The sequence below is a fragment of the Heliangelus exortis genome, chromosome 2, assembly GCF_036169615.1.
Source record: "Heliangelus exortis chromosome 2, bHelExo1.hap1, whole genome shotgun sequence".
In the NCBI taxonomy this organism is placed as follows: Eukaryota; Metazoa; Chordata; class Aves; order Apodiformes; family Trochilidae; genus Heliangelus; species Heliangelus exortis.
The window spans coordinates 67,959,421-67,984,860 of record NC_092423.1 but is presented as its reverse complement, the minus strand read 5'-3'; the positions used below and the strand labels follow the sequence as shown (position 1 = coordinate 67,984,860).

Genomic DNA, 25,440 nt, shown 5'->3' with positions numbered 1-25,440 from the left:
AGATTCTGATACTCTTGGTATGTCTACCAGCCACTAGCTGCTCTGTCCCACAGTTCTTTGTTTTTCTTAAGTCTGAAAAAGAAAAAAAAACCAAACAACCAACAGAGAGCTCTTAAGCAGCAGACCAGTTTCTTGGTCACCATGCTCTAGCTCTATTTCATGAGAAAAGTGTTGATGTAGATGGCTTTTTTTGAAAATATGTCTAATATGTATCAAATACACATACAATACACATACACATTCAAGAGCTACTAAGATGATTAAGGGAGTGGAACATCTCCCTTATGAGGAAAGGCTGAGGGAGCTGGGTCTCTTTAGTTTGGAGAAAAGGAGACTGAGGGGTGACCTCATCAATGTTTTCAAATATGTAAGGGGTGAGTGTCAGGGAGATGGAGTTAGGCTTTTCTCAGTGGTGACCAGTGATAGGACAAGGGGTAATGGGTGTAAATTGGAGCATAGGAGGTTCAAGTTGAATATCAGAAAAAATTTTTTTACTGTAAGGGTGACAGAGCCCTGGAACAGGCTGCCCAGGGGGGTTGTGGAGTGTCCTTCACTGGAGACATTCAAAACCCGCCTGGACACGTTCCTAGGCGATGTACTCTAGGGGGCCCTGCTCTGGCAGGGGGGGTTGGACTAGATGATCTTTCGAGGTCCCTTCCAACCCCTAGGATTCTATGATTCTATGATTCTATGATTCAATAAGCAGTCAGTCTCCTTTCCATGCAATATTGTGTCTTGCTCAGTGGTTCTGTTACACATAGACAATTGGAGACTGAAGAATGTTTTGTGGCCAGAGAACAGCCATTAAGTTCCCACTCTGCCATATTTCCTGGACATACACAGAGGGATCATAGTCCTGCTGTACAAACCACTAAAACTGCTTTTAGGAACCCTGTCATACCAGGGGCGTGTGCCCTGTTGGTTTTTCAGCACACACTGCTTTATCAAAAGAAAACCCTTCAGCATTAAAATTGTTCTTATAGTGATAATCTAGTGATCATAGAACCTAGATACATAATGCTTTGACTATTATATGCTGAAAATTATGGGGGAGGGAATTTGTTAAAAACTTTCCTCGGAAAGATTGAAATAGTATTTGCTTAGGAAAGCCATGGTACAGCTAATGGACTGCTGATAGAAAAATATTGAGGTAATACTGAAGCATCCTTAGATGTATTGATTTTCATGTGAAGATAGAGGATTTGTTATAAGTAAGAATCTCACACACAAATTTCATTCTTCAGAAACTAATTTTCCCTTTCAGAAAAACTATGGTTTTGATTCAGATAGTATATTTTACGTTGTATTTGGGGAAAATGTCTATTCTCATAGTGCAGGTTTTTTCATATACCTCAAACCAGCAACCTTAAATTATCTGATAGTTGTGATTATCTTATACTCTTGGGGTTCCCCTTAAGTCAAGTATATATAGCCACTTAAATTTAACCAAAAAAAAGACTAGGCAGCCCCAACACTGTTAATGCTGCTGTAGAAACAGTAAGATTTTTTTAATAAGTGCTAATGAATCTGTAGGTTGGCACACTGTTGGCTGTGAAGTGATTGTATTCTTATTGTCTCAGCACGTCATTTCTGGGTTACAACCACACATTGATGGGGCAACTGTGCATGTAGAGCACCATTTAATGGCTTTTAATGGCTTTAACTGTGCCTGGCAATGTTGTTGATACTGGAATGACACATTAGCTTCACAACAAAGTCAAGTTTCTGTGGGTCGTATATCTCAACTACCAGGCTCAGCTAAGGGTCATTGATGCATTTGTATATAAGTGGTGAGCTGATACTTGTGTATGCTTAGATGAAGAGGTATGGATGGCCTTTAGCTCTGAAGTAGATATGTTTTTACATTAGTATATAGAGCTTTGGGGGGTTTTAGAGGTTTGGGGTTTTTTCTTTTTTGTTATTTACTCTTCTTATTACCAGATTAATGAGCTGAAATTTGCTTATTCTGGAATAATTTGAGTAATTTGAGAGTCCTTGTGGTTCAGTGCTCAGTATGGTATGCAGCATCTCTTGCTCGTGACCTTCAGGTCTGGGTTGGTAAAAGGCCAGAGTAACACCTGGTTACTGTGTTTGATGAAAGAAATTAAAGAAAATCCATCTCTTAGCAAAGCTTTCCTGAGGAAATGCATATGTATCAAATTGGCCTTCTTTCAAGACCTGCACATCTTTTAATTAGATGCTAGCAACCATCTCTTCTTCCAAAGGAAGCACTCTTAAGCTTCACATTTCTTGTCTTTTGCCCTTTTAGGTTTTTTCTCCTTAATGATGAAGGAGATTAAATTCTGTCCCAAGGAGCAATGGATTTTAATGAGTGTGGGAAGGATCAGAATGCAACAAGTATTTGGATTGCAGATGGCTTCAGCCATCTCAGAGCCTTCTGGCAGATTGGATGGAGTTGCAGAAAGTTTTAAGAGCCTCAGCAGCTTCCTTTTTAAAAACATCTTAGTTTGGGCTATGCACAAGTGCACAGAGCCAGTATTATTCTCTTGGTATTCTCTTGTAGATTGAAGTTCATGCCTAGGCAAAGGTATTAGTCCCAGTATTGGCAGTCTTTAGAGCTCTTCTTACTCCAAGCTAGCTGAAGCACAGAAACTTTCAGGTTCTTTGAACATCATTACATAATTCTATTGCTTGAATTAAATGAGTTCAAAAACTACAACTAACATCAGTCTTAAAAAGCTTCATGTTTAATGTTTTTTTGGAAAGTAGTTTTGTGGCTACTTGTATCAGGTCTTTTAAGTGACATTCAATGTGTTACATTAACAGTAGTGTCATGACTAAAAATAAGAGCAAAGTATCTAATTCAAGTAAGTAGTGCTCTGGCCTTCAGATCTCAAAATATTTAGCAAGGTTCTGACTCTCAATGATCAGGCTGTCATCCCTGGTTTCAGAACTGTTCTTTGTAAAAGCACTTTCCCACACAGATTACCAGTAATTTCTTCATTAAGTTTCAATTATTGATAGCTAATTTTTTTGTCATCATTAGTTCTTATGACTTTTTCTTTGATTTCCTAAAGTGCTAATTATTTGTCATAGCCATGAGCTTCATAGATAAGGTTTTCAAAGAAACATTAATCTGATTCACCCTTTAATTAATTTGGAGCTAGTAAGAACAATAGATTTATCAAAACATTTTCAGTTTTACCAAGAAAGACCTGCTAATGAGCTATCTATAGCACACTTGTATCTATTTTTGTCAGTAGTCTAAGGACTGACTTAGGACAAATGGGTTAAAAAACAGGAAATGTGGTTAAATAAGTGGGTAATCTCTCCAGAGAGTTTCCAGTTTGCCTACACATTCACATTTTCTTCTGAATGTACTCTCAAAACAACACTAAGTACAATACCTTGAAATCCATCTCCGTTTAAAGGAGGGAACGTTTCCAACAATAGCAGGAAGTGGCCTAGTGAAAAATTTTACATTCTTGAATCAATTCAAAAAAGGTTCTGGAGTTGCTGTCTGTAAATAACATTGTCACTCTCTGTCACTCTCTGCTCTAGTAATGTTGGAGCAGTTGTATGACATTTCACTTGGTTCAGGTGTATCACATGAACACATAAAAGTCTCTGAATGCTGTAACTATATCTTCAGTTCTAGACTGGTTTTAAATTATTACTTTCTATCAGCTTTACTCATTCTTTTCCATGGGGATGTACTTATTTATAAATATACTATGCACATTTTTTTTTTAAATATATATAGTCATGTCTGCAGGTAGTAAAAATGGTTTCATTAATAAGACTGCCTAAATCCTACTGTAAACATGATGATAATTCTCTAGGAGGTGGTGTCCATATTTCTTCCTTTGGGCATAGCAGAAGCAATAACTAAATTAAAGACGTTCTAATTACTAGCTTTTTTAAAATCAACTTTAAAATTATTTCTGAGTCAAAACAAGGAGGGAATATAATTAATTAAGCAGCTTCAGTATTGTAAAGGTTATGGCCTCGAGGAGTTCTCCAGTTTTTAGAGCTGCCAGATACGTGTTCTGCTCTTAGCATCCTACAAACAATTTTCTAAAAGTGTTTTTATCCAGGGCAAACAAAAAACTGTGGTAGCAACTACATTTTTACTAATCAGAAAGAATAAGTAGGCTTATCTAAATTTAGAAAACAGGCCACTGTTAGTACCAGTATTTGAATCTGATTTCCTATCAAGTGCCTTTGAAGCGAGAAGCTCGCGTGCTGTTAGAGTAGTAGAGATGAGCTGCTTTGTTATGTCCATGGGGAAATTCCAAGTTGCATCTCTATCTCTACTTTCCTTACTTTTTTTTCTTTTTTTTTTTAAACATCTGCAAGGTGTCAGGTTAGATGATATCACTGTGTGGGTGGGGGCACTTGAGTAAAATAGCATGACATACTCATCGACCGGGGCTGTAGTTCATGAAAGGCTCAGGTCTGCAAACAAGTTAGGTTTCTGTCTATTCCACGGTTAGGAGACTGTCTTGAAAGGCATAGGAATTTAAAACACTTTTTCTAAACAGGGTGTTGCATTCATTAGTGGTTGCAAATAGTAGTTTTTAAAATTATTTTCCAGAAACATTAAATAATTTAGGGCATTTTCCAATGACTCAAATACAGTTTGTTCTAGAAGCATACAAAGTTTTCATTCATAATGGAATTTTAATTATTCCAGTTAATTAATACAGTTTAATTGAACAGACTGTCAGTTGTATTAAATTTTCCCTGCCTATGAAGTTAGATTTCTAAACAGTTTTGGAGGACAGCACCTTGATTTAAATGCATTTCATGTAACCTGATGCATAGTCTTAGTTCTCATGGCTAGCAAATGCCACCCTCTACTTTCATGTCATCCTGGGTGCTTAATTCTAAATCTAAATTGCATCTATATTTTTTCAGATTCAAGTTAAATGATCTGTAGGAGTCAATAAATAAATTTATTCCAATAGCTCCACAATGCCAACATAATGTACAATATTTTTTGCTATTCACAGTTCCGTAGCTGGAGTCTGTGCAATGTTTTACATGTAAGGTATAAGTCATGATTATTTGAAAAGATGCATACCAAAAATGAAAACATTCTGGTGTTAATTTTAATTTTCACTTTTAGTCTGTGCTTCCTCTTGTTCATTTCTTGGGATAAGGTAGTTGATAGATAAGGGTTTCATCACACTCTGGGAGGTGTTATGCAGTCATCTGTAAGTATGGAGAGCCTGGGACAATTCTGTAGATCTCCTAAATTAAAATTTGTGTACTAAATTGTGTGCACAGATTATTTTCTTTTTATTCTTCTAGCAACTTCTGTGTGCAGACAGCACTATCTGCTCTGTTGACCTCTCTGCTGACCAGCTGAGAGCTCAGACTGTTTCATTTTTTAACGCCTGTCTGTAATTTTAATTTTCAAAAAAAAAATACTTTATTTTAGTTGAAACTTATGGGTTAAGTTAGACTGAAGAGTGAAATTCTCTGGTAGGTGTGAGGCAGTCAGGCAACTTGATTTCTTGAGAGGCATCCCTCTGACTTGGACATCCCTGAGTAGGCTGCACAGGGAAGGATGGTGCTCACTTGGTGCACAGTCTGCCTTTCCAAGAGCTGCAGAAATACAAATAACAGGCTGCCAGCCCACAGGCTATCCTGCTAGCCCATAGTACTGCTTTTGTAATATGAATTTCTCGGGGGAAAAAATGTCCTAACCACACTAGAAATGATGCTTGAATAGTTTTAGTTAAAACAGTTGTTAAATCCTGCTTATTGCTTCAGTTGCAATGCAGCCAGAACCTAGAGGAAATCTAACTGTTAAAACCAGACTGTTTAAAGAAGTTACATGACTTTGTGGATACCATTCATTAGTTTCTTTTTTAATGTGCACTACACAGCACTGATTAACGACTTGCAGTAGATGGGTGCAGTTTTTTCCCAGCAGTTTCACATAGCAAATTAAAAACTTAGAAAAGAGCTGCAGGAGCTTAGCTGCTATACAATTCAAAACATTCTGTGTGTGACTTGCTGTAATGTTTGGTACTATATATACACTATATATCTGAAGCTTGGAGACAGATATTTCCAGTATCAACTTAGTTAAATCTGGCAACACAGTGTAAAGTAACTGAAAAGAATATATATGAAATAATTTTAGAAAGCAGGTGCCTTCCTTAGAACAGAGCAGATAAAATTTTTTAATTTTTTTTTTAATTTGTACTACTAGGAGTATTTACTATTCCTATTACTATCAGCATAGCAAATGAAACATCCGATGACCGTCAAATATCAGTACTGTGCAGCTAGGTGTGAAGAATATAAATCTCTTTGGATCAATTAATTCTGTTATTATTTTGGAGGAAAGTTATTATTTAAAAATAATCACACAAAAGTTTTCAGACTGATTGACTGTTACTGGCATTAGTCACTAAACAGAACAATAAATTGTAAAAAATATTGCATACAATTGGATGGGATTAAAATCTGAAATTTCATACTCTCAGGCATCAGTTTTCCTAGCTCTACAAAGTCATGTTCAAGCCTCAAGGCCAGCAAATTTAGTGCTGTCTTTTCAGAGGCACTAAGAAACATTGCTACCACCACCAGTAGCTGCTTGCCCATGCAAGTACTGGCCTCCTACAGAGCCCAGAATCTCTCTGTTGTTTCCCAAAGTGGTGGCTCTGTGCTGACCCAAAACTTATTTTTGTTTTAGTCCCTCAGAGCTACGTTTTCTAATAAGCCAGTCGACTCAGTCTTGAAACAGGACTGGTAGCTTGGTCACCATATGAAGAACCATTGGTTCCTCTTCGGTGAATCCGTCTTTGATTTTCACACCCACACACAAAACAGGCCAAAAACCACCAGAATTCAGTGACAGCTGTCAAACTGTAGATCTTCTGTGAATGGCTTTTCTAACTCCTCCACAGAAGAGCAGCAGCTTTTAATATGTCTGCCTGATTTTTATTTGACTTTAGATTTGCTTCAGATTTTTCTTTCTTTTTGGTACTCATAGCCTCTCACCTTCATGTGTGGTGTGGTTCAATGCTGGTGAGGTACCTGCTGACACCACCTACTTTTTCTAAACAGTTATGTGCTTTTATCATCCCCTCATTCTTTCTTAACATGAAGCAAGCTGAAATGTTTGTTCAGCAAGAGGTTTCCCAGTTGTCCATCTCAAATGAGGTTCTAATCTTACAAGAGTTAAAGTATGTTGAACCCAAGCTGCTTGGGTTAAAATTTCCATGTGTTTCAGATGTCCTAGCTGAACTCCATTCTTTGAAGTCTGCAGAAGATGTAAAAATGTTTGATGCTCATATCCTCTCTCTCCATCAAATACTTTAGAAGGGCTGAGAGTATTTGAAGACCTGCGTTAGTTTCTGGCAGAGAAAAAGCGTCCTAATGAGTTCAGCTTTACCAGGTGTACAACTTTTGTTGTATTTGTGCATCCAAGTTTTTGTAGCTTCATTGTACCTTTAAGTTATGCTTATGGTATTACAGTTCCAGCTCTTGCAGACTTATTCAGTCACTTTGGAAGTTTTGTAATCAAATGCTGTCATCTGAGTAGTTGATGGAAGCATAGCTCTGAGAACTTTATGTAGCACTACAGCATCTGAAGATCTTCTGAGTGACTCCTTCACTGACAAGCCAGAAGTTTAGTTTCTCTTACTCCTGAGAGCTACAAATATTTTTCCCTTTTGCTCTTCCCATAAGTTCCCACGGTCATACTTGCTACAGCTTTATGGATTTGTTAAAAGTGCTTGTAAATGTAGAGTTTCTGACAGATTTAATTTGTAAACAAACAGCAACAACAAAAAAAATAGGTGATGTAAACTGGATTAAATTTAATGGATGATGTTGATAGATGCTTCACCAGAAAAAGTACAGCAAAGGGCCCAAAATTGGAAGGTGCTGTTTTAAAGTTTCTGTCAGCCATTTTAATAGTTGATGGCTGAAACTGTCCTTCATTTTTATTTCTTACATCTTCCCATCCATTTTTCTTAAGAGCAGTACTGGGTCTTTGTTAGTGGCAGCTAGAATTCTAGCAAGTCAGAGTCTTTGGCTTTAAGAATAGAGTGGGAGTGGAATGCATTTATGCTGTAACAGAATAATAACATTTTCCTGAGAGAAATTGAAAGGGCTTGTTGAGACTTCTTTAACACATTTCTGTCAGAACTATGGAACGACATTGTATTTGTGCTTCAATATGCTAAATAAGAGATATTTTAGTCTTCAGAATGTTATGTTTCACTTGATTAGCCTAATAGTTGCAACCTACAGTTACATGGTGCATTAGCTTTCAGTGCTGTATAATAGGACTGGCAGCATGGTGTCCCGAAAACTGTAATTGCGTGGGATGCTGAACAGTTGTAGAGAAAGCTGCACAAAAAAATTCTACTCTAGACAGAATTTTTTCATTTTGAAATGAATTTCACAACAAATTCACGGTTGGATGCCACTGCTTGTATTTCCAGTGAATCATACTCCAGAAAAGTAATGCTTTGCTTCAACAAAGCCTACCACAAACAGTGCAGTGATATAAATCAGAAATTGGATATTTTTTAATTGTAGTTTTTCAAAATATAGTATAGTTATTAACAATGCCTGCAGGTCCTGACATTCAGATACTTCTGGCTTCGTCTCCACATGAAAAAATTAAAATCCTTCACAAATCAGAAAAAAAAAAAAACAAAAAAAAAGTTCCTGGGGGAAATACCCTTTTTACTCTTTTTACTTCTGCTCTGTTCATGATAGGAAACTGACTCCCTAGCAGCTATGGTTGTCACAACACCACAAATTTAATGGCATCATGAAAGCAAACCTGTTACACAGTTACTTTTAATTTCCAGCCTAAGCCTACAGATAGTCAATTCATTTATGCCTTCCTTTCTTGTGCCACTATTGTTCTTCAGCTTAGCTGGTTCTGTCTTCTCTCTCTGTCTGGTTCTACTTACTGGCATTTTTGGAGCTCAGTCACATCTTCTTTCCATGCTTAGCTTACCAAGACATGATCTTTTAGACTATTAGATATTGCAATTAAGGCAACTACAGTTTTGTATACATGGGCTGTCTCTAAACTGCGTAACTGTGCACAGTTTGTGCTGAATTATGCACCCTTAAATTGCAAAACCTGTCTGAGAAACTGAGGAAATCTTGTGCTGAGCACCCTGATCCTGCAATCATAGCAGGACTGGGCCTGCTGTTAAAGGTCAAGAGCACTTAATTAGCACTATTGGGATTGCAAGCAATAATATGCTTTAGGCTTTTGGTTCATCTGTTTGTCCTTGAACATGGTACAGGATGCAAGATAAAATATGTCTGCTAATGCCTCTTCACTGAGGTGCAAGTTAGAAATGCTGTCTTGCAGCTGGGGTGGGCTAGCAATGTACAATACTAAGCTAACACTTCATTTTAAGTATAGGTTCCATCTAAATTCCATTTAGTCAATTCATTCTGAAGTCTTCAGCTATGAAATCAGAATTTAGTTCTCATTCTTAGCTGTGCACCACCAGTCAATGGTATTTAACACCTGGTGGTAATGTTGCTGATATTAGTATTTCATGCTTTTAGAAACGAACAGTACCTGGTTACGGTATCACGGTGACTGACTAAGAAATATGTTATGGAAGGTTTCCACAGACATGGTTGATAGGCAACTTTTACTAGCACAGTCAAAAGTTGTTTAATTTGGATGCTCTCAGCAGCAGCAGACAGAATTAGCAGCTCTTATTCTGAGCCAAGTTGCATGAAAGCATGAGACAGACGAGGCAAGCTACTTCAGGAGCTTAGGTGGGATGGGTGGGAAATGAGGATTCTTCCTTAGAAGCACATCACCCTCCTACACAACCCCCAAGCATCAGTCTCTATGCATTCCTGCTTTTCTCATGCCTCCTTGATAACACTTCTTCCCAGATCAGCCAGCTGGCCTCCTCTGTGCAGGACACACACCTGCCCTCTCTGTGTGATATAGCAGCCCCCTCTCTGCACTTTTGTTACGTCTCCTCAGCCAGACCAAGGTTTTCAATGAGATGCTGTCTTAGAAAACCATCAGTTGGGGCAAAGAAATGCTGTTTCATTCACAAGTGAAATTTTAATTCTCTAAGTGAACATTCTCTAGCTGTGCTCAGGTATCCACAGAGAAGGGAAACACTAAAAGTTAATCTTGTGCAGCCTTAGTGCAAAAGCAAAAGGGCAGAGTTTCCACATGAAAGATCCTACTGTCACGAGAGTGGTAGGCAGCCAAAAGCTGGATACCGCATAGGCTTGCAGAGCAAAATCAACACTGTGCACCCCAAGTGTGTACCCCTGATGTGATTTGCATACCACTTTTCAGTGCCTGGTCAAGCTGTATTTGCATGTGGGATGTGATACAAATTTTGTCCTCTGATACAAAGCCTGCAGAGGATTTAAACTGGGGCAGAGTGAAGCAGAAGAAGGAAAGCATTTAGAAGACGAAAAAGGAAGGGGGTGTTGCATTTCCACATATACCTGTGATCTTTTGGTGTGGTTGACGTACTGGTGTGTAGCATTCTTACTTTGTTTTACAGGGGAGGAGAAAAGTCAGTTTAATAGAATTTCTGTGATGCTCTATTCCTCCCTCCTTGTTGCAGAAAGTCACTAAGATAGCAAGAACTTACAAGCTTGCAACCTAGTATACTATGCTGTTTGAATTGTTGGTTTAGTTTAAATGGAAAGAGTGACTGAGATTTTTCAAGAAAAGGAGTAAAGAGTGTGAAAAAAGGCATTGGAAGTATCTTGGAATGTGTGGGAAAAGTCTTGTATTTTACTTTACCTTTTTCAGTTATTTGCATCTCTTCCAGAGTGAAAAATCAAACATTCCTTCTAGAAAGGTCTTAATTGGTATGTTCAGAAACCAAACTGCTTTTAGCCAGAGCAGTAAAATCTTCTTTGATGCTTGTCTATGAACCTTTGAAACAGACACTGTTGTGATACCCAGGCCTGGGTGCAGAGCTCAACTGTGTCCTGACTGCACGAGTGAACAAGAGTCACTGTTCAACAACTCTACCTCTGCTTTTTCCCCAAGCACCCCCACTTCCAACAGGAAATCTCTGTGCCCTGCAGGGAGCACCCTTCTACCTGAATTTGGGGTTCCATTGCATCTCACAGTGTAGACACAGGTGATGAAAGCACTCCTACCTCATGCAAGGGGGGCCTTTCATTTTTCAGTCCTACTCTTACAACAAGTTTGTCTGGAATTGTCACAGTAAGAAAGAACAAGTGCCTCCTTTTTAGAACTTGAGGTGAGTTGTGGGACCAGTGGTTAAAAAAAAAAAATAAGGACAACTGAGATAACAGTTGTGTGACACCACTCTGTTCTTCTGTAGAATAACTCATTTTGATGATCTCAGATAGCTCCTTTTAAAGCTATTTTTTGTAGCAGGATTGAGCTGCTGCATTGGTGTTACCTGAGGAAAGGTGGAACAAGTGGGATGAGCTGGTTAAAGATTCAGTTTGTAATTTTTTTAACAGCAGCCTTAATCACTGTGGGGTCTCTGAGCTGTGTGGTCTCACCAGGCTTTGTCTGCAGTTCTGATCTTTTACTGTTGATTTAATAAAACAAAGGGAGTAATGGGGTTGTTGCACTTTCTCTGATTCATGCTAGAATAATTGAAATTGGAAGCTGAGGACATGTGGATGGGTAAACTTTCATTACTTTGCTTTGTGCTTTGAGTATTTATGCATACTTGAGTGAGTTAAATGCTTTATAATTTGCCCTTGCCTAAAAACTGTAATGCCCAGAAAAGCAAATGGGGCAATTTTAGATTTTTGCCTATTTTAGATCTCGGACAACTGAAGTATGAATCTGGGAAGTTACTCCAGAATTAAAGCAGCATAGGGGACTAAAAGCCTGTCCTAACTAAAGCATACCCTACTGGATGATCTTCTGTTTTGAATTTCCTTTTTAGATAAGTTGACAAACATTGCATATGCTTGGTAAATAAAATGCTTATTTGATTTGTCCCCCCTCCCCAAGAGGAAATTTCTACTGAGGCATGAAATCTCCTATGAACCATCATGAGTAATATCTTCTGAACTGCTTTCAGAGAAACAGGAGTCCTTGCTGTTTCTATCTGTAGTAATAATTTACTGTCAGAGAAGGTGGTAAAGGCATAAGATCATCTTGAAGAGTCTTGTACAAGCAAAAACCTTTGTCTTCTGTGTTCCTTGAGAACTTAACAAACTGTAGTGTGTTCTGTGCCATGGTATGTGTAATCTAGCAAGATAACCAGATATTATTATTTTTTTTAATAATGCTAGGTTTTTATTTAATTGCAAAGTAGGTGAAATTGGGTTGCCAGAGAAGATGATTACTGAAACAGGAACCTGCTGGCTTTTTTAACCTTTTGCTGTAAGGAAATGTGCCTTTCTCCATTATATTTGAAAAAGGAAATAGGCTGGCGGTGTGGCTATGGAACTTTCTCTTTCTGCTTCTGATTGCAAAAGTGCTAGTGAAAGAAAAGAAAAAGTATCAAAAAGTAGAATTCTATGGCTTTATTGAGACAACAGAATGAAAGTAACTAACTATCCTCTTGACTTGTTTCAGGTGTCAGAAACTATTTGAAAGAAGCATTAGTGAATATCATTGCTGTACATGCAGAGGTAAGAGGAACTTCATATTGTTTCATGCTTATGAATAATTTCAGTGTACTTTGCATGATAAATCCTGGCCGTCATCACCCCTGAAAAATCTGCCCATGCTGAAGTGTCTCCATTATAGATGTAGGTGCTTTGGGTTAGGCTTAGCCAACCAGATATGTGATTGCTTATTATAAAGGCAGAGGGACGTGAATGGTTCCTGTTTATCTTCAATAACACTTCATTACAATTTTTTGTTTCCACTCTCTGATGAAGAGGAAAGCCAAAATCTGAAGCTGAATTCTTCCCTTTTAATGCAGATATATGTATCTGCACTTTGGAAGAAATGTACAGTTTAGTCCATAAGTAGTGGAAAGGCAATATATATCATTTTTGTACATACGATTAGAAGTGGAAACCTAAAACCAGGAAGTTTTATAGTCTCTGTCCAGTACAAATTATATTTGAGATACTTAAGTAGGTAACTGCCTATTGAAATTGAAATACTGTTATTAAAATAATAATCTTGCTGGCATGCAGTTACTTGGCCTTTTGTGATAATGTGCAGGAATTTTCTATAGTCCTTCAAATTAAAGCCTCTGTTCTACATACTCCTTCCTTCTAGTCATCAAGAGTGTTACTAGATTACTACGGCTCCTGGTACAAGCAGTGGTAGTAGTATCACTCTTACCTTTCAAAATTCTACAAGTGTAGCTCTGCTACCTCTTACATCTCTATGAAATCTGATGAGACTCATTTGAGGTTTTAGTTTATTTTATTCCTTCTTCATTTACAATGATGGATATGAATTTAAATATTTTCAGAAATTTTCAGTATCACTTGCAATATTTTTATTCAATTTCAGTATTTACTTGTAAGAGTTTTCATAGAAGCATTAATGATTTTACCAGATGCTTCTGCATAAAGGAATAAGCAACACCAAAAACATATACCAACCTGACATCCATTTTTAAATCATGTTTTTCAGTGTAGTAGAAATTAATAAAAAAGAAAATGAGAGGGTTTGCTTTCAAAAATTCAAAGGCATTTTGACTTACTGACCTAGTTCTGTAAAGATGCATATTTGTTATATTGCTGCAGCAGAAAGTGTCTTGCTAATTTCTTCGAGATGCTTACTGATTTTGGCCCAACTAATGTTACCTTGTAGGTTTCTCAATGTGAAATATCACAGAAATATGAAAATATGTGTCAAGACGAAACTCCCATTTCCACTGTTTTCTGGTGAAATTCTGTAAGCTGGGTCACATTTAAGTATAATTAGCAAGGCTGCAAGTTTCTGTAGGTAGAAACAGCAAAAATTAACCATCAGCTGAATAATGAGCATGGACTGAAGTGGAAAGAAAATAGTTTCTCAGCCTTTGAATTCAAGATTAACTGAAATCAGAATAAGGGCAACTTATTGCAAGTTTGTGATGATTCACCATTGCTGAGAATTTTTTTCCTGGATCCTGCATAGTAACTTCAAGAGTGCTCGCTGTGGGCACAAATACTCTCAACAGAAGATCTTTGGACATGTTCCTGGCATGTTTGTGTTGAATTGCTCAGCAATATTTGCTGCTGAAGCAGATGACCCCTTCCCAAATCATTATTGGTTTGGTGTTGCTTTTTTTTTCTTGCTGTACAGCTAAGTATGTCACGTAGATTTTGTGGGTGAAAACAGTTAAAACAGGCTGCACGTTTGAATTAGCAATGGTAAATCTGTGCTGACATGCATGTGGTCAGTATACTGAGCCTACTATGCAGACCTGCCTTTTGAAACTGTTACTGAAATCACTAAAAACTGTGTAAGAATCTTCCACTCTTTCTGGGGTTTTTTTTCTTGCCTGAATTTACCTCTACACACATCTGACTATATTCTTTCAATTACGCAATTTCTGAGTCAGACATTGGATACAAACTTAACATAAATCAAAGATATTCTAGCAAAAATATACATACCTACTTTTTAGATCACTTTAGATTATCTGAACAACTTTTTAGATCATTTTAAAGCAGAAATGAGGGGGAGAGCAGGTGTTTAAAAACTCTGTGAAGTTCATTTTCTCTCTTGCACCACTGTGGTGACATTGTCTTCAGTTCCTTGTGTAATCTTCTCTGTCTGCTCTGCACAATTTTGATGCAGCTTTATCATCACCTTTAAATCTTGACATGAGTATGGTCTGTTTAACCTATAATCTCACTTCCTCCTTTATTCCAGCCTCTTGGCCTGCATTTTCCCCAATTCTGTATAGAAAAAAAAAATATTTTTTTTAAATTTACCAACAATATCTCGCTTCCTTAAAGCTGCTTTTATGCTCTTCTTCAGGCGTAGATCTAATGTTTAATTTTGTGTTGCTGTTGTGTTGCACTTGCTATTCTGAACCTGGGAAAAACAGGAAGGTGTAGTGGTTTTGCTAGGTAACTAATACATGGCAGCAGTGGAAGAGTCTAACTAAAAAGCCATGATCCATGGCACCACCATACTCAAACCTTTTCTGAAGTTTATGTCTGCCATGGAATGTAAAGCCACTAGCCAACTGACCATGGTCAAGTATAAAGAATTCTAGCAAAATAATAAAATACGTGGGTAAAAAAGTGTCTGTATGTGTATCTGAGACAGTCAGTCACACAACCCTCAGTCAAAGGTGGTCTCTACAAAGCAGGAGTCAATACACAACTACCCGTCTACCTGCATCCATTTGCTGAGAGAACATATTTTGAAGTCTGTAAGCATTACAGCAAGAATGTTGTCATAGTTACATGTTGTACAGCAAACATGGCTGTTAGTAGAGGTGCTTGGTCAAAGCACAGGGCGAGCATCAAAGGAAACCCTTCCTATTGCAGTTGCATTGAAATTTTGTTTATCCGCTGCTAAAACTGAAGTGGTCCTTTCAATCAAAGTGTTTAGTACTCACGATTCTTCTTTCATACAAATCAGGTGTTTACCATCTCCAAAGACCTAGTTCCTCGGGTAATGTCACGGGTTGTAGAAGCAGTCTCTGAAGAACTGAGTCGACTGATGCAGTGTGTTTCATCCTTCAGCAAAAACGGAGCTTTACAGGTACCTGAATACATTGTACTGTTAAACATCTAACTCTAGAAAACTGAGAATAATAGAGAGCTCTAATCTGTGTATTTGTTGGATTTATTGTAGCAGTGAAAACAAGGAGATAAAAAGGACTGGTATACAACCTGTTTCAGATTTATGGATTAATGCCCTTTGGGATACTGTTTCTGAAGTTTGATTGTATTTCAGTGCCGCTTTTGTGTTTGAGTGCCTATCTACCTGAAGGTTACCTATCTACCAGGAGATAAAAAGTATCATATTTGTATCTGTTTGAAATGCCGCTAAATGCTGTCTTTGGGCTGTCATCAAAGAATTATTTTAAAGGAAAAAATAATTTTGTGCAATTTTGAAATTTAAAAATCTCAAAAAAGTGACATGGTAGGATGTTGCAAGCCTTTGCAAAACTGGTCACTTGTCACAGCTTCTACAATAACACTTTGTTGCAGCATGGGTTGGACAGATTCTTGCACTGGCTTTTTCGTTTACAGATGGACTTGTAGTTGTACTTGATGGTGGAAAGGTTTTAAAGAGTCTAGGAAAGAAATACATCTTTAAAAAATCCCTTTTTGTCAATGATTGCTATGGTTGTAACAGTCATGAGGACCAAACTCCCAATTTCTGTTGTCCATGACACCATTCTTGCAGTATGATGATAAAATAATTACCCAATTGCAAGCCTTATTTTCCAATTGCTAGTAGTGATTGCATTGGACAGAAAATTAATTTAGGAAGATCACAACCAGATAAGATTGCCTGTTTAGAAGCAAATCAAGGGACAGCAGCAAAGCAACCTATATATTGCTTTTGTTTGACTGGACAGCCCATCATAAGAACTTGCTGCCTAAACCCATAATTGCAAGAATTTTCTCTACCTTCTGTAAATTTGTCACTCATGGTCATTGTTCCTCTGAAGACAGAAAATGCTGTCTGGCAGGCAGTAGCAGTGTGAGAGAGATCTGAACCTGGGCAGACTGATAAAAAAAATACCCATTCTCAAAGAGAAGCCTGAATCTGTATTCCTGCATACCACTACTCAGTTTTGCAGGCTTTGCCCAAGAATTGCGTTTATTTAGGTTGCAGTACTTGACCATGTGACAGATCTCCATGGTACTGCTGCTTCCTAAAATGTAGGAAAGACTCCAGAATCTTATGTGTAGGACTTAAAAAAGTCCAAGGCTGTTCGACGTGGAGCACCATAGGAAAAAAGGTGAAGGTTCTGTGGTGAGAAAACCATTTCTTACCATTAAAAAATTGGTGAGTGGCTGTGTCATATTTTGTGCAAGAAAGTTCTGGCACTAAAAAAAGCATAAATCTCAAGTGGCTTCCTACCTAGGGGAGAGATGAGGGGAAGATCTAAAAGCCAGGCCTTTCATTAGAACTGGAATTAGAAAGAAGTCTGTGTTGCATTATAAAAAGTTTTGTTTGGGAAGAATAATCTCATATTAGTTGGGTCTAAGCATGGATCAGTAATGGCTAACTGGATTAAATTTTATCTTAATGATGAACAAGAATGGGATGTGAAATTGGATGAAGCTAATTTTATATTTTTTAATGAAGCAAAGTATTGATCACATGCAGAATAATTCTATTTTGTATGAAACCTGAGATAATTATTGCTTTTCAAAGACTTGAGAACAATCTTTGAAATTTGTTTAATTTTCAAGTTTATTCTCCACATTTGCCTAGGTGAAAATCTATGCCTAGACATACAATGCATTTCAGGAGTAAAATGCCCAAGTTTGTGTGTCATCACCAGATGACAGACAAGAAACAGAGCCCAACCATTCTATTTCCTCATCTGATGGAAATAAGAGAAAAAAAATCAACAGGCAAACTGAGAATAAAATGTGTATTGACAGATTTTTATACTCTTTTGTTTCCTTTTTTCCTGGCTAAACCAGGCTGTAGGAAGTTAAGCTCCCAGTATTTAATAAAATATAAAAAGTAAAAAATACAGACAGATTGAGTTGGTGCTCTTCTATCTTTTCTATCACAGTCTACAGAAGAGGTGAAATGGAACAGAAGCATTATCACTGTTACTGAGAGACAAAGCAGAGTTTTTAGATTGCTATGTAGTGACTGAACTAACAGTTTGACTTGAATCAAAAGTATGAAATTGTTCCTTTTAGCAGTCTCCTGACATAGCAGCATGGCAAAAATAACAGGAAGCAAATTCTTAAAAACCAAGGCTGCTTACAGCTGCAGCGTGCAATATTTGCCTCTAAAAAAGATGAAGCTTTTGGTTATTGGTATTCACGTGATGGAAGAACATTGTGGTGTTGTTTCAATATTTATGTTTCTTTCTTTAGGCAAGACTTGAAATCTCCGCATTGAGAGATACCGTGGCCATATTTCTAACACCTGAAAGCGAGTAAGATGTGCTAGAATGTCTGTTTTTTCAGTGTAATGGAACCCTTGGTAAATATGCAAAAGCATGTAATGTAAATTAAGGATTAAGAAATTTTACTTCAAATAGAATGCATGCAGTGCTAGGTAAATATATAAAAAACAGATTACTTACAAGGCTGAAAGAAAGTTAATTGCTTGTTTGGTTTTTGCTTGAATTTTTAGACACAATCTAGTGTATAGCAGTATAGCTGCTGAGGAGAATGATGCTACAAGACAAAAGTAGATGCTGCTGAGTTTTATCCAGTTTTACACAGCAATCACATAAAGCATGGGGCAAAGCACATGTCAGACCCACGACAGAGGCTACAGAACCAGACACGAGGAGCATACCCTTAGAGGGACATGGAGAATTAGGGCTTTCCAGCCATACTGCCCTTCCACACACCTTATCAGGGAAAGTGAATTAAGCTTCACACTGTCTCTTAAAATAAAAGCCTTCAGAAGACTTGCAACAATTCATCATTTCTCAGTGAGGCATAAGACCAAAGGTAGTGTGGAACACACATGTTAATATTAAGCATTAGCATCAGTGGTAGATGCAGTCAAGTTATGTAAAAACAGACTATGAAAGCTGTCAGCAGTTCTGAGTAAAGTTGATTCATTGAAATTTCTTTGTGATTATGTTGGGGATTGGATATGGACAGGTCATTCAGTATTTTAGTTACCCACACTGCTATTAGGATTGGCTTTACACGTTCCCACATATGGCAGTTTGGTCATTTTACCTAATCAGCATTTTGTAGGAGACGTCGCAGAGCTTGAGGGCATAATGTGTCTTTTGTAGTGTCACAGATGATGTTCTATGATGTCACTGCATTCCATTTTGAAAGATTTGCTTCCCTGTATCTAGTAGTGATGAAGACCTCTAAATGGTACTGGCTCAAATTGGTTAAAATGGAGGAGGTGTTGCCTCTGATCAACATAGTGGACCCTGGAAGCTGGAGCTTCATTGATGCCTTTATACTCCTGGTTTTGTCACTAGTAGTAGTGACACAAGTCAGCATATTAATCTTCTGATAAGAAAATTGTACCTATCTGTGAAGGTCCTGCAACATTTCCTGCACTTGTCTTCCACACATGGTGCCCAGAGAGGAGTGAAAACACTATCCTTGGAATTACTCAAAATTTGACTGGATAATGCCCCAAGAAACCTCTACTAACCTTAAAGTTGACCCTTTTTTGAAAGGGGTGTTGGACCCTGAACATCTCCACAGGTCCCTTCCAACCTAGATTATTCTACTAATCTGCATTACCCCAATACAAACCTCCTGTAATTCTGTTTGTAGGTCCCTTCTGTAGAGAAGAATGCAGTGAGTGACCTGTCTACTGAGCACATAAAGCTAAAATAAAAGTTTTAGCTGTCCTTTTTACTCTGATGGTCACTTAGTTTGAGTCAGAAGACGTGCTGGCAACTGTCTCATTTTAGAAGAGTCCAGGATGTCAGGCACAGTCTTAAATCAGCTGCACATTTAATATTTCCTGTTGACACATGGCATACATTGCACTAGGAGTGTCAAGAGACCTGCTTAAATACATGACCACTTTATCTTCAATTTGCACATGAATTTCAGATGTCAAGTTAATATTTTAATTTATTCATGTAAGAATGGATAAAATATATCTCATGGGGTTTATAGAGAGAAACTGTGAATGCTGGAACTTGTACCAGTGGAATGTGAGCATTTTTGGTTTCCTTGCAGCTCAAGCTTTAAGCAAGCTTTGGAAGCCTTGCCTCAGCTCTCAAGTGGAACTGACAAAAAGTGAGTACAATGAACTTTCTGATCTCCTTTCTCATCTTTGGAGCCACTGCTTTTTGCTCTTGTATCAGAACTTTGTATTAAGTGGGTTAATGTTCACTGTATTTGACCGTTCTGAATTAAGACCAGAAGTCTCTTTGGACAGTTAAGAATAAGTCCTCATTCATCATGGCCCATTAAGTTATACAGATGAGACAAGGGCTTTGTGGCATATCCCTCTAGCCCATCCTAGTCTTATCAGTTCATTGTAACTTTGTATTTATTTTGTGATTTAGTCTGCTTTCTTAATTCTAAAGTTTCCCTGAGGTCCATTGTTTTGCCAGTTGATATATGGGGAACTCTCAAAACTAGCCTGTTTCATTTCAAAACCAAGAAGGGTCTGTGGTTCTTTATTAAAATCAAGAGAGGAGTTTTGGGCTTCTCCTTCCCCACCATAGCAACCTCTGACAACCAAGCTGCTTTTCTGCATCCAACCTAATATCTGTAGTCTGCTTTACAAGCATAGCTCAATAGTGTGTAGTAAAACATGGGTGGATTTGTAATGAGTATATTTAGTGAAAGTACAGATGTTTTGAACTTGAGATTGATACTGTGGTACCTTCAGGAACTGAACTGCATCAAAGCAGTTTGTGTACTTAACAGACAAAATTCAGAATATTTTCTAGATGCAGAAAGATACTATTTGTATGGCCTGTGGTCTGCTGACTCTGCCTTCTTCCAGATGTCCTGTCTCTAAAACCTGCTCATCAGTAGCCATAATAAGTCTCGAGATACCTCCTTGCCTTGCTTAGCTCTTATGCTTTGTTAAAAATAGCAACCAGTTTTGAGTAAGGGGAGTTCTTTCAACTCAGACTTTCCAAAACACCTGTAGCATTATTTTTTTTTCACTTAGTCACAAGCATTTGAGCTTCATGGAAGAGTTGAGAATCAAAAACTGCATCATTTTTACACCTGCCTCAGAATTCTGAGCCCTAGACTATGCAAAACTCGTTCTGTTTCCCAGGTCATTACACAATAATCATCTTCATTCCAAGCAGCTCACAGTAATCTACACATATTCGTGGAAAAACTCACACATCTGTGCACTGATTTGAACTGTTAATTTCTGTCCATTCACAGCCATTACTATAATATTAAGTATTAGAAGTGGCCATAGTCACCTTCAAGAGGACCTTCTGAGGAAGCAGATACTGATTCTTTGGTTGAAGCTGTTGTTCTTAAGGCTGTTTGTTTGGATTTTTTAACATGCAGTATAATTTCTTTTGTTACTGGCTCTCCAATGATCACAGCTTACTAAAGAGTTGAGCTGATACATGTCTGCCCTATCTAGCCTATTTTTGAAATAGAGCAAGAGGTTTGGGAACACATTCTTCCCTAGAACATGGAGAAAATAAAACACACAGGGAAGACTCAATGCAACTCCACTTTTAAAATGAGTATCTCCTACAACAAAGGTGTCAGCACTGTTGGCCCTACACCTGTAGTTTGTAGATTATAATAAATGCTAATTGTTACAGCAGCTACCTTCTTGGCAGCTATATAGGTGTAAACAAACCATAGTTATGCTCAAAAATTATAGTTATAGTTTGTTATCCTGGAAGGACAAAACCACCCATGGTTGCCCGTGAATTAATGTTTCTCTGGGAATAGTTATACCATCTCTGATCTTTCAGGCATGATACTGAAGAGAAATCTGAAGAGAAATCAACAAAGTACCTATAAAAGACAAGTCTGAGAACTGAAATTTTCTGCACACAAAAGGCCATAGCCTTGAAAAGGGATACTGGTTTTATGGTACACAATTTCTGGCTTTTGTTTACAGAAGTGTTTCATTACACTCTCTACCAGTCCTTTTGCCATTGTGTTTTGCGAATATTTTTCTCTCAAGAAGATGATCTTTATCTGGAAGGAAAGACATATGAAAGGCTATTTTAGCACCTTGATAAAATCTCAGTGACTAAATCCTCCTCTGGCCACAGGTCATCCTGACACATTGGTATGGTTCTAAATATCTATAGTAGTAAGGTATTCGAAGAAATCCAACTTTAAACCTTTTATTTAAGCAGACAATGTATTTGGAAGTCAGAGGCAGAATGGCCAAAACTTTTGGTAACTGCTCCCTTTTCAAAATCTGCCAAAGTTGTAACTGTTTTCCTTTTACAGGTTGCTAGAAGAACTATTGAACAAATTTAAAAGCAGCATGCACTTGCAGCTGACCTGTTTTCAAGCTTCTTCATCACCAATGATGAAGACATAGACAACAACACAATGCTGGCAACTCAAAAGACAAATGTGCCTAAATGTCACCCATTTTTTCTGTACTTCTTCAGTTCCTTTGAAAAATTTGCAGAAAACAAAAGAAATTTGACTGAAGGAGAAATTATGAGATACAACTCTCTGAGTAATGGTATGGGGTATCCTGCTGAGTGAGACTTGCGGCCATAAATATCGTGATTAAATTGTTTTTTGTCTATTGTAATTCATTCTGTGGAGGGGAGCAAGCCAATTTTATTTACATACACTTTTCTTGGCTCTGTGTTCCTGAAGAAATATTCATTAATGTGCTCCGATGTGTTTAATTTGTTAAAAATATATTTAAATGTATTTTTTACTAAATGTCACATAAAATTTGAGTATTGCTCACGTTGTTCAGTGTATCAGTTACTTTCTAGATGTGGAAATGTAGATGATGTAAGTGACTGGAAGACTCAACTTCTGTAAACTGTTGAGTAGAATCTCGTAAATATTATTACATACAGCTAACTAATAAGTGCTCAGATACAGTCTGAGAAAGATACTGCTTCTTTTGCATTTAAAAATTATCACTTTTTTTCTGTTATTAGCTACAATTTCAGGGGTTTTTTAAATGGCTGAGTAAAAAATTCTTTGAGTAGTGGAATAGTTAACCACCTCTCACACAGAAGTAAGGAGGAGTGCAATATGTCACTGGGCTTGCTGCTTCCTTCTTACTCCTCTTTTCTTGTTCTTATGGGATTACTATCACTGTCTTCCCCTTCACTCTTGTTAGTCAGTTCTCTTTTCACCACCACTTATTGCGTTTGTTTAGAGGGGAATAGGGATTAAGAAGGAAAAAACAGTTTTGCTGCCATTGGGATGTAATGACACAAAGCTCAATAATTGTCTTCTCAGCAGGGAATGTTTGACACTGATTCATTTAGGGGCTTCATAGGAGGTGCAGGAAGCAGTAACAGAGAGCAACTATTTGAAGGTTGGTCTTTTGTGGGACGAGAGGCAGGTTTAATTTTATAACTGAGAACATGACTCGCAAGCAAATCATGCAGTAATAATGTATTCTTTCTATATTTACAGTCATTTTGACTGGGACTTCTCAGAAACAGTGCACAGAGTTTTCAAACAATTTTTTAATGTCAATTGTTTTCTTCTGCCAGTCCAGCTACATGCTTTAAAAATACAGCATACAGTTCCTATAGTAGGAATTACTGAAGAAACAATTTGATGCACGTGTTATTTACTCGCTAAAAAATTATGTAAGTAGTTACAGCGTGTTGAATGGAAGTTTGAAACTCCAAATAAAGCATCATTATTGGCTTTCAGGGAGAATTGTTAAACACCTGAAGTAATGTTGTTTTGTTAAATGTTATGCATTCCAATCTGGTTGTAGTCTCAGCTGCTGGCATTAGCTGAAATGTTAAATCTGTTAAGGATTTCATGTCATAATAATAAAATATTAAGAAATATGGTCGTAAGCATCGCTTCATTCTAACACCATTTTCTTACTCATCTTCTGTTACAACAGCTTGTCACTTGTCTTGAAAACCTGCAGTCAGATATTTGTGTTTAGTTGCCTTTCTGAAGCAACACTTTAGAAATGTCATTGACAGCAAACAAGCAAATAATATCAAAATATTCCTTGAATTCAACCTGATATGAAAGAAATGCTCAGAGTTAAGTCAGAGCACTGGATTTCAACAAATCCACTTGGTGGAACAAAGGAAGTCTCTGAGCATCATGCAGGGTGCACTGGAATCTCTGCATGGAAGGAAAGTTGGGACTGCTGAGGCTTCATAGCCAATGTACAGGAGGCTGCAGTTCCTCTGAAAAGATAACAAAAAACAAGAAGTGGCCAGTGTGGTTTTTGAAAAAAAAAACAAAAAACTAAACACACAAAAAACTTCTAAGACACAGTGAGGTTTTAAAAAATATTATTGGAAGTAGAAAAAGATTGGGGTGACCACACCAAAACACACAATCAGTTAGGGCTTGCAGAGACAAGAGAGGCAGCAAGGAAATCAACATAACAGAAGTGAAAGGTTCTGACATTTAAAGGAAAGGTAAGTGCTACAAACAGTAGAATAGAACATAAACTGATTTTTACATGAACCTGGAACCTCTAGAAAAATCTAAAATAAATTTAGACTGGGAAAAAATTGACACAAATAAAAACCTGGAGAGCTTTATTTCTCATTTAAGAGAAGAATTTAGGAAACAATAAATCTGTAAAATATATCTTTATAAAATGAGGTAAAGACTTACATGAAATTCAACTGTAAATGTGCTGTGTTGAGCTGTTCTGGGGATGTTGAAGCATTCTTCTTGTGCTGTATTTTGAGTATTTATTTTGATTAGTCATGAATAGTTTAGGAGGTAATCAAAGAAGTATTAAAAAGCAAATGCTATGTCAATGTAATGAAGCAGGGAAGGGGTGTGAGCACAGAAAAAAAGTGTTTAAATCCATAGGTAAAAGGGTGGGGAAAAAAATAGGGAAAAATCATGTGTCTGAATGTTAATAAAATAGATCAAATAAGAAGCAGGAAACAATGAAGAAATCCTGCCTTTGTTACCCATGAAATTTTTCTTTTTAAAACTTATATTCTTTAGAAAATACTTTCATGATACATACTTACAGCACTTTGTTGTCAAAGTTAAACACCTTCCTGTAGCTTTTAAAAAGCCATTTACAAAGTTTCAAAATATAAAAAGGAACCACATCCCTGCCAAGTTTCACGCATGTGCTGAATTTCAAGCACATGACTGCGCAGGAACGCAGTTGCTCAGATCTCCTTCAAAGAGAAACGACAGAGTACAAAGTCACATGTACCCATGTGAACGTCTTGAGCATCAGGGAAGTTGTATTCCATGGGCTAAACCCATTGGATATTCATATACTTGCATTAAAATGTCCAGAGCTCCAACCAGTTTAATGTTGGCACCAGAGAAGGAAACAAGAAATCCATGCTCTGAGTGCTGCAGAGCTGTTGAGGGGGAGAATTTTTTTTGTTTGGGTTTTTTTTTTTTTTTTTTTTTGCTTCCTACCCAGACAGCCTTTTGCCATCCAGAACTAAGAAAATGTTTCTGAAGTAATAACACAGTTCTGTGGCTGTACTGGTAAGCAGAGAGGTGCAGATGGGACAGAGTCATTGAAACTAGTGCAGTACCTTACAGAGCGTGGGGCTGGAAGACAAATGAACTTTGTTACTGCTTTTATGATTCTGCTTCAGTTTAAAATACATAAGGCTTCCAGGTAGTCTGAAATACTTGAAAATTTGTTAAATGTGATGGTAGACTTCAAATAGGACTTTGGTCCTTGGGTCTATTGGCATTTCTGGTCTGACCATGTACATGGCAAAGCTCTGGGTGACAACAATTATTCAAAAAATAAAAATAAAATTC

The 25,440-nt window shown here is 37.4% G+C and overlaps 1 protein-coding gene across 6 annotated transcripts in view; it reads left to right on the top strand.

Annotated features, from left to right (window-relative positions):
* The window catches only part of EXOC2 (exocyst complex component 2), a 118,141-nt gene extending 94,632 nt beyond the window's left edge, over positions 1-23,509 (top strand). For all 6 annotated transcript variants that reach the window (XM_071736556.1, XM_071736560.1, XM_071736557.1 and 3 more), the window contains 5 exons: positions 12,524-12,579; positions 15,494-15,616; positions 17,932-17,993; positions 19,732-19,791; positions 21,952-23,509. In XM_071736556.1, coding sequence (XP_071592657.1) covers positions 12,524-12,579; positions 15,494-15,616; positions 17,932-17,993; positions 19,732-19,791; positions 21,952-22,045 — 395 coding nt within the window. In that variant the 3' untranslated portion in view covers positions 22,046-23,509. The remainder of the gene's footprint in view (positions 1-12,523; positions 12,580-15,493; positions 15,617-17,931; positions 17,994-19,731; positions 19,792-21,951) is intronic.
* The last annotated feature ends 1,931 nt before the right edge of the window (positions 23,510-25,440 follow it).